We start from the raw sequence: 10,375 nt of genomic DNA on the forward strand, positions 1-10,375 counted from the left end.
TTTGCAAGAAATGATCTTAAAAATTAGTTTTTGAGTATCGTTTTTGTTTTATTTTTTCTAGACCACCTTGAATGTACTCCCTTCGTCTAGGTGAATAAGTCATCTTATGTTGTGCACCATGACCAAGAAGGAGGGGAAAACGAGAGAACTTAATGTTTATTTGCTAATTAATAGCATTGCATGCAATGAACTAACCACTGCATGTCATGTTTGGTAGTATTGAGTCATTGAAAACATGCACGCCCTACATCTCTTATTGGTTGATATGTCAAGAAACTAGAAACGAGGTGGGAGTTAATGCACCATGCCTAAGTGTTTTGGGATTATTTGGTTTTTGTAAGGTGACTTAGAGCGAGTACAATAAGGTACAGTCAGCAGGCTTGAGAACTAAAGTAATATTTCTAATGTTAGTTGGAGGAGAGAGGATAGGAGAGAGAATGTAAGTGGGCTCACATGCAAGAGCCAGCTGCAGCATGTGCTCCTAGGCACTATGTGAGAGTGGAAAGTGGGCCATGTATTAATAAAGTAGCACATACTTATAGCTAATTATTATACATGTTGGCTATAGATGACCTGGCACTTTCTTATAGTCAACAGTTGGCTATACTATTAACCATGCTCTTATACACCTAGATGGAGGGAGTAAATCTGGATGACTTGGAAGGGGGTAGAGGAGATGTAACAAATGATTCATCATAAGTCTCACCATTACTGTAGTAAAAATTCCCAATTAATCTCATAAATGGCAAGCGAGAACTCTAATGGACCAAAAGCATACATGGAAGATTCTAGACTAAACCATAAATGGATACACTTTTATTCAAGCACGATACTCTAATAGAGCAAGATCATGCATGGAAGGTTCTATACTATATAAAAAAGAAGTCCCCACATGCTTAGACAACGGATTACATTGAGAGAAGACTAATGATGAAAAGTTGACTTGGTAATGCATATGACCAGGTGAACCTCCTTGGAGTCCCCGTGCATCATCTTGGGGTGAAAATCAGACCAGACGTCTTCCATGTCCACATTGCCAAGAACGGAGCAGCTCGGCACAGTCCTAGTCAGCATGATGGAGGCGGTGTGGGCGCCCTCGTACTTCGGAGGGACAGTAATAGTGAGCACGCACCCGTACACCGGCCTTGTGTCAGCATTAGCGGCATTGCCCCTAACGCACACTACAGAGACGGGGCGGCGGCCTGCGCGGGCCTTGCCGGTGCCCATGGCCAAGAGGAAGACGATGCCGTCCTCCTTCGTGACTAGAAGGCGGCGATGATCCTCCGGCGACTCCGGCATGGCGAGCGGGTAGCATGTCTCGTACTTGATGTTCACCACCACGGGCCAGTAGTGATTGACGGACGGTGCCATGAGGTGATGCATGATGCTCGCCGGCGAGCCCTCAAATGGCGACGTACACTCATAGAAGTAGTAGTGCACGTGCACGCATCTGGAACTATGCTCCGCCAACAAGTGTTGGTCGATGTACCTCTCGTACCCGAAACTCTTGTAGACACAGGGCACCTTGCAGGCATCGACCAGGCCGTCCATGAAACGGGAGTGGCTATAGGGGACGTGCGCCTGTCGAATGGAGCGCAGGAGGGAGTGGCTCTAGGGGACGTTGCGCCTGCTGAATGGAGCACATGAGTAGCACACGAAGTAGTAGATGGTGTCCTTGCTAGTACTCCCTAGATAAAAAACAGAGTTGGTGATGATGGTGTGCCTATCATCCTGCAATATAGGCCGTCCGATCAATATCTGACGGATAGGAAGGAAACTATGGCAATTTTGCAAAAAGATACCCACACCCCTCTCCACATTTGCAAATAAGGCCTTGCTTCGTTCATCCTTATCTCCCACAATCTCATTGCCGAGCAATTGAAAAAGGAAGTCTCTGGAATAATCTGGCATGGTGGCCTCTGCGGGCGCCATCAATCCCCATGCCTCCGCTCAGTCCGACCACCAGTCACCACCATGCCCCACTCCTCCTAACCTTATATCTCATATTTCTCGAGATATCATTTTTTGATGAAATTCTCGAGATACCATTTTCGGATGAAATTCTCGAGCTATCATTAGTTTTTACACATGGGATTACTCCTGCATGGGTCAATCACAACAGGTATTTTGTAAAAAAATGCATCTTGATGTTCCGTGCAATGCACGGGCATATTGCTAGTTTGCATATAATTCCAAACACCATGTAAACACGTTCTTTGACCATTTTACAACTATGGTAGTATCATTGTTAGTGGTCAGCCAGTGCAAGTTATAGTCCTGGGTGTTTTAACCTTTTTTTAGTAATGATATATGGTGATTGTTCGCCACGAGCCCAATCCTTGCAAATCCCACATAACCGTCAGATTTCCATTCGACGGAGGCATGTTTATAAGCCATAGTATTTGACAAAACTGCCACCCTTACACACATACTGTAACTGCGTCGCAGGCGTTTGCAACTGCCATGTCTCCCAGCGAAAGTTTGCTGGGGATTGTAGTTAGCACCGATGGCGGTTCGTAGTCATTCCATGCTCGAGCATTGAAGTTTCTAACTATTTTAGAATATACTACTCCTCTGATGCTAGTAGTAGAGTAGAGTCCTACTCCACTATATGCAAACTAGGGCATAGTAGTAGGTACTGTAGTTTATTGTACTAGTACTATGATCACTCAAGCAAGTTGTCTCGCATCGATATGACCCTACGCTGCCGCGATGTGTCTCGTAAGTCAAGTGGCGTGATGTTGTCACCATCATATGTCCACTTCCCGCAGCACATATTCGCTTCTCCATCCTCGTCCGCACATAAAATTCCAATCTTCCATTCCCACTAAGGCGCCTCCCCCCTCTTCCGAAACCCAAGCACTAACAATGGCAGAACCGAGCAGCGTCCGCTGAAAGAGTGGCTGGAATTTGCTCCCCACAGAGGTAATCAAGCTCATTGTTTCGTGTGTGGACAATCTCAGTACTATGCCGCTCACCGCATGCTCGTCATGGCTGTACCGTTTACTCAAAGCCCTCAAGCCGGAGCTTTTTAAGCTAGCTCCCTCCTTGCCGATGCCGCCTGATCTTCAGAAACGGCGTGTCACGCAACGATCGTAGGGTGGCGAGCATCAACCCCCTCGACTGCGATCCGATCCCCCTCACCCTCAACAACATTAACGGTATGTACGGGGTCGGCATGAACACGTCTTGGATGGTGCTCATTGACGGTCGTAGCAGCTGGATGCTCGTGGAGGTCTACACCCGGTGATTGATCCCCCTTCCTCCAATTAACACTGCACTGCTTTGGCACCGCGGCCCAGAATACTCGGAATCTTGCCGTAGCCAACATGATACCAAGTTTGATTTGCTCAAGGTTGTAATCTGCCAAGTGCCCACAAGATCTGGGAAATATAAAAACTTTGGGCTAATTGCGTTCTTCAACCGAGGTCTCGCCTATCTGAGAGGTCACTGCGGTAAGTGGATAAATCTGCATGTCCATCGCAGGATCATACATCCTCCATGGTTCTTTGATGCCATTGAACACAAGGGCTTCATTTATGCTGTGTACTCCTTCTATGGCTGGATGTATTGCTGCCTACTCTAGTAATCGCTACAAACGGTTGTTACAGTAGTATGTTACTTTCCTATGATATCATTATGGCTTGCTTATATTACTGTCAACATTTACTGAAAAATATTCATGTTCATAACATGCTTTTCTTAAGATTGACTACAGTACGAGCCCTTTTTTATTTGACTCCAACTTGATATGATGTTGTAGGCCGCCTGATGTCCCTACCCTTCCTAATCCCAGAACCTTTCAAAGAAAAGTGGCATGGCAGTTGCAGGTGCTTCCTGGCTCGATCATACGAGAGTGAATGATTGATGATCGTCCGCACGTACGGGACGTGTTGTTTTGCGGAATACAATCACAGCCACAGCAAGGTATTTGAGCAAGATCCTAGCTTCTTTGGGCCTTCGAGAATTTTTGACTGGAGGCTGGTAAGTAGCCTTGGTACACGCTCTTTGTTTCTCGGACTAAATTATCCGATTAACTAGGAGATAACCGATGGCAAGGATCATGATGGTAGCGCGGTTTCGTTCATCAGGCAAAACTATGTGTACATAGCGTACCATGCGTATCTCCATGCACCATACTCTGATATGTGCCGCCACGCTCTGTAGCCCAAAGTAGGAGAGAGGGTCGCAAGTATCAAACTTCGACCTGCTGGCTGGAGTTTCCCCCTTCAGGCACCCATCTAGTTCAAGCCGTCAGACAATGTCCACAGTTTAATAAATAGTAACATCTAACTGAGTTAGTTAGTTAGATGCGTACACTTGGTGTAGTAGGATCTTTATTTAGTTTGATGCATACACTTGTTCTTTTTTGGTAGCCCTTTTGTAATGATGGCTAATGTTTGGTTTGGAAGAAAGAGTTGCGTCTTTACTCTTCTGGCCTGCTTACTGCTTCTGTTGCACCCCCAGCCCTGGTTGTTGCTGCTGATATTTTCAATGTACAATTAGTAGTATATTTTGTCTATTGGTTCAATAAATGTGTTGTTAGGACAACAAACACAATGTTTTGGAAGTTGTTGCACGGTCCGATCCTTTAGTGCCCTGTACGTAGCGCATACTATTTTTGGTACGGAACTCATTTTCCACTTGTCGATAACATGCAGCCCACTGATGAAGGCCCAATAGAGGAGCACATAATTAACTGGAAGGGAGGCTCTCACATGAATACGGCCCACGTACATGCTCATGGTCCCCTAAACATAAATAAGTAAATAAATAAATAAAGCTAAATGCTCATGCACCAGTTCTTTAAATATATAAATAAATAAAACTTGATTATTGACTCTAGTGCAAGTGGGAGACTATAGGAAATATGCCCTAGAGGCAATAATAAAGTTGTTATTTTATATTTCCTTATATCATGGTAAATGTTTATTATTCATGCCAGAATTGTATTAACCGTAAACTTGATACATGTGTGGATACATAGACAAAACATCGTGTCCCTAGTAAGCCTCTACTAGACTAGCTCGTTAATCAAAGATGGTTATGTTTCCTGACCAGACATGTGTTGTCATTTGATGAACAAGATCACATCATTTGAGAATGATGTGATGGACAAGACCCATCCGTTAGCTTAGCATAATGATCGTTAAGTTTTATTGCTATTACTTTCTTCATGACTTATACATATTCCTCTGACTATGAGATTATGCAACTCGTGAATACCGGTGGAACACCTTCTGTGCTATCAAACGTCACAACATAAATGGGTGATTACAAAGATGCTCTACAGGTGTCTCTGAAGGTGTTTGTTGGGTTGCCATAGATTGAGATTAAGATTTGTCACTCCGAGTATCAGAGAGGTATCTCTGGGCCCTCTCGGTAATGCACATCACTATAAGCCTTGCAAGCAATGTGACTAATGAGTTAGTTGTGGGATGATGTATTATGGAACGAGTAAAGAGACTTGCCGGTAATGACATTGAACTAGGTATGATGATACCCACGATTGAATCTCGGGCAAGTAACATACCGATGACAAAGGGAATGACGTATGTTCTTATGCGGTTTGACCGATAAAGATCTTCGTAGAATTTGTAGGAACCAATATGAGCATCCAGGTTCCACTATTCGTTATTAACCGGAGCCATGTTTCAATCATGTCTACAAAGTTCTTGAACCTGTAGTGTCCGCACGTGTCACAGCCTGATTTTTTGGCCCTTTCTTTTTCTTTTGATTTTCTGAGGTTTTTGCTTGAGTTTCTTTTTCCGTGGCTATGTGGTCTGGAAACTAAAGAAGGTGACCTCTTCTTTCTTTCCAGAGTGGCTTGTCACCCTCAAAACTCTTCCTAGACCTTGCCATTTCCATCTTGGACCAATCCCAATATTCTTTTTATTAGGAATATTCCTTTTTCTATTAAAGGAATAATCCTTTTTGCCCTCGGTTGTGAAGCAACCTGTATTTCTATCACTCCCAAAATTTCCAAATAATTCTCATAAATTGTTTGGGTCATATATTCCTCAAATATGGCAAAATATTTCATTGTGCATGTTTCCCATCATGCTCAATTAATTCCTTTCCTAATATGTCCTGAATGGCGGTTTGTGAAGAAGTGCCATTTACCTTTGCCCAATTGACCGCAAACTTTTTGGACATCTTTTCCTCTCCATATCATTGCCCCATGCCAAAATTCAACTCAATTTTCCTAGTAAATATTACTGAGCAACTTTTCAAAGTTCCTGTCCGAGGGAAGTGATTGTGAAGGAGGTACAAGCTAGGCATATCCAAATGAGTTAAAATTTTGCAAGGCCCTTCATATGCACAAATAATGGCTCTCCACCAAATATGAGCTCATGTAAGTCATCTATGTGAGCCCAGACCCAAATCTTAGTTTTTTGTCAGATTTTCAGTTTGTGAAGCAACTATATTTTATATTGCTTCAATTAGGCTGAAAATTTACCAGGACATTCTCTTCTCTATATTAACTCTCTTCACCAAGTTTTGGCTCAATTAATCAAATCGTTTGCCCTATGCAACATTTTTTAAGTTTCTGGCCAGAATGAAGCATTGTGAAGCAAATGCTATTTTGGTATTTCCAAATGGCATGAAACTTTTATAGAAGCTTCATATGATCATATAACCCACCTCCTCCAAATTGCAGCTCATGACAATCATGTATGTGAGTGCAACTTCAAAATCCCCTAATCCGGCCAGTATGGCACTTTCTACAGCAACCCTTATCTAAACTCCTCGTCTTAAGCTGATTTTTGGTGATCAACATCACCTTAGTGTGTGATCATCACCAAACAAATCTCCTCCTTCGTTCACAAGCTTGTGTCCCCACTGCATAGCACAAACACTTGGCTGCTAGTCTGCTTTGGGGTCATATGCAAATCTCTTCTTTGCCCCCAGACCAAATTATTCCTTCAGTTAGACTAAGGGCACTAAGGTCTATCTACTAGACATGGGTAGTCCTGCCAAAGTGAGCTATTTGCTCCAGTGCACGTGGTGATCACACTTGCGTCATGGCAAACTCGTGCTCTGGCTTGTTCCGGCCACGGTTCCCATCGTCTCCCTCATCGTCTCGACCTCCATTCATGTCCTGGAGCTCCCTCGTGATGCCCTACGTCCATGCCTCGTCGTGGTTTGCCATAAATGCATCGCTAGAGCTTTTCCCGTGCCATGCCTAGCCATTGTCCACCATTAGAGACCTGTTGAAGCTTGCCCGTGAAGCTCTAGAGCCCTCTCCTCGGCTATATATACCTCCCCCGAGGTCCTGCGCACCTCACTCATCCATCCCCCGCCTCTCTAGCCCACCGGAGTCTCCTCATCTCACCGTTGTTCGCCGTCATCCTCCATGGACGCCTCGGCCTCGGCTTGGGTTCGGCCACCACAGCCCTCCTCCTGCCTCCTTGACCTACCCACCGAGTCCCCCGAGTCTCCACGAGTCGCCCCAACCCCTTGTTCATCGCCGGAGTCCACCCTGGCCGCGTGCCCCACGCACAGCCATCGTCTCCGCCTCTCGGCCGTCTCCTCTTCCAGCCTCCCCAAGATCCCTCGCGTCCTACCGACCACCTCACAGTCTTCCCCACATCCCAGCGAACCTCCCCACCCCCCTCAGCCCTCGTTGGAGCTGCCAACATCGCTGGCAACCACCACCTCCCACCCTCCTTCTGTCTCCTCCGGGTGCCGCCATTTGCCACCTCCCCAGGCTGCCCCGATGCCCCTGTTGTCTCTGAACGGGGCCGCCACGTTGCCCTGCACCCGCCGGTGCCCCTGGCTCGGCCGAGGATCGCCGAAGCCGGCCGGCCCCTTGGTCGCGCCTCTCCCCTGCCTCCGCTCTGTTCCACGAGGGAACAAAGGCGCAAGGAGGAAGACGACGCGAGCACCCTGGCCCCTCCCATGCCATGTGGGCCCCCTCTATAAGTGGTTAAGGCCATGGGGCCATGTGGTTAAGTGACGACGTAATCTGGTGAGTACGTTTTCTTCTTCCAAAAGTGCGTTTCTTTCCTCTGCTGCCACAAATACGTTTTCAGTTTTGGAAAGCGTATTTCCTATTATGCGTTTCTGTCTTATCCACTCAGGGACCCGTCTATGAATATTCTTTTACAGAAAAGTCCCTGATCTTCCACACCTCATAACTCCGCAATTGTAACTCCGATTGAGGTGATTCCAAAGTCTACTTCTTCGTCTAGTCGAGATCTGTCTGTTGGTATCATTTTCACTATGGTTTGACATACTAGAAATTACCATTTTGACCTTGCCCTAATCAGCCCCCTTCGGGAGAGAAACTTTCCTAGCGATTCCTTCCGCGATCTTTCCGCACATCTTCCGGTGGTTTCTTCATCCCCAGGCAAGCCACGACACCCACTTGCATGATAGCCATGTAGTAACCGTGGTTTTCAACTTGAATATTTAATAAATGCATGTTTGTTTTGATATGGTTATCGTTGTTTCGGTAATGCTTATGGATTTGTGTTCACTTTCATGCTATGCTATTATGCACCTGGTTATCATGTATTTCTCGCTAGTATTATTTTTGTATGACATGCCGGGTAATAGTACATGTTGGTGTTGGTCATGTTCTACGGTGCATGACTAATGTCAGTTACCTAGTACCGTTGCTATGCATGTTTCCTTTGCATCTAGTTGTTTACATGCTTACTTGGTAGTATTATTGCTATGTTCTTGCTTGGTATTTATCGTTGATGCTAGTGATCATGTTATGCTATGAGTAGTGTTATGCTTGTGATATTCATGCTCGTTAATATGCCATGCTCATCCGGATATATGATTTATTGTTGTTGATATGCTCGATGATTATGTTGCACCTCTATGCTTATGTTGATATCATGCTCATGCATTGTATTGCATCATGTTATATTGTATGACTCAGCATCATTTGCATTCAATTTTAACCGGACTTAAATGAACTTGAACAACTATTGGCTGAGTCATGGTGCCACCATATCGAGCTGACAAGTGCAGCCAAATTTGCCTTTATGGGAAGGTCCTAGCTGGGCCTATTGTGATGCCTCTCGCCGGTTCCTCCAACAAGGGAAGGTTATGCGCGGGCGCTATCCTGATCAGGTAGGATGGCATAAGCCTTGTGTGCCCATTGTTGTGATTGGTATACCATTGTCCCCGTTTGGGATCGTTTATTGTTTTACCACGACGGTGGCCATTGATGCCTTTGGTAGGCACGGGGCCACCCATGACTTAGCCTAGAGGGTAGTTTGTTGGAGTGGCTAGGAGAGTGTCATGGCAGTAGATCAGTTTTGTCGGAACGTCGTTGGTCCACCCGAATGGGAGTGCGAGGCCATGGGTTTCGTGGTGTGGGTAAAGTGCGCTACCTCTGCAAAGTGTGTATTAAATCTATCGATAGCTGCGCCCGTGGATAAGGTCCCATTTCGTAGTTGGTCACACTGTGGGTTAACAGTAATAATAATAATAATAATAATAATAATAATAATGTGCTTAATAACAACCCTGGTTCGATAATGAGAAAGAGATTTGTTGTGATCGTGATATGATCACCGTGTTATCAAGGATACCGAGTTGATGGATATTTGTGGTATTATGCGAGAGTCAAGGGTAAAGATCAAGCTCCTTGTGGTCATGTATGATTACTACAGTATTGTTAATACCAAGCTTGATTGGATCCTGAGATGATCGTGTGATGTCCGTGATGGTTACGAGGTAACCCGTGCAGAGTAAGTTGGTGCATGATAGTGTCATCATGTTGCATTCTAGTATTATCATGTTCATATGATCATGCCATGTTCGTATTATTCTAGTTGTATCATGTTCATCTTGTTCAGGCTATGATTGATCTGATAGTATCATGTTAATCCTTGTTAACCTGTAAATGCCATGCTGTTGTTTGTCTTGATTGATCTTGGTTGATTGAGCTTGCAAGTACATTCAATGTACTGACCTAGCGTGGCATGCCAGTTTGCAGGTCATGCCGGATTTGATCGCTTGTTGCCGTGGATCCCTATTTTGCGAGCTAGGATAACCGTTCCAGCCAGAGTCCCTACGGAGTGAGTTCACCACTGTCATCATTGTTTCGCTGCTAGAGTTATTCCGCTGCTTCGTGTTGTTCTGCTTCTTGCATGGAGCAACCGTGGCACGCGTAGTGTCGCCGTGCCGATGTAATCCCCTTGTACCCATATAGACTGTAATAAAGAGCTGACTTGTTCTATGCTAAGCAGTGCCGTATTCCAGAAGACTTCTCCTTGATCTCTAGGCTGGAATACGGGGCGTTTCGGTTTCTCTGAGTCGGGGTGCCACAGCACGCTTGCTACCTCTTGAGCATGCGTTGGTTTTCCCTTGAAGAGGAAAGGGTGATGCAGAAAAGCAGCGTAAGTATTTC

The 10,375-nt window shown here is 45.3% G+C and overlaps 1 protein-coding gene across 1 annotated transcript; it reads right to left on the reverse strand.

The window, feature by feature from the left end:
- Positions 1 to 924: 924 nt before the first annotated feature.
- LOC147970815 (uncharacterized) lies at positions 925 to 1,551 on the reverse strand. Its single transcript, XM_087523645.1, has one exon. It carries the CDS (start codon positions 1,549 to 1,551, stop codon positions 925 to 927), a length of 627 nt encoding a protein of 208 aa, XP_087379771.1.
- Positions 1,552 to 10,375: the final 8,824 nt, after the last annotated feature.

This window comes from Triticum urartu, chromosome 5A, assembly GCF_056163025.1.
Source record: "Triticum urartu cultivar PI428250 chromosome 5A, HENAU_Tu73, whole genome shotgun sequence".
Classification (NCBI taxonomy): Eukaryota; Viridiplantae; Streptophyta; class Magnoliopsida; order Poales; family Poaceae; genus Triticum; species Triticum urartu.

Coding starts and splice junctions, on each gene's coding strand:
- LOC147970815 (XM_087523645.1), bottom strand. CDS start 1,551: ATGGACGGCCTGGTCGATGCCTGCAAGGTGCCCTGTGTCTACAAGAGT.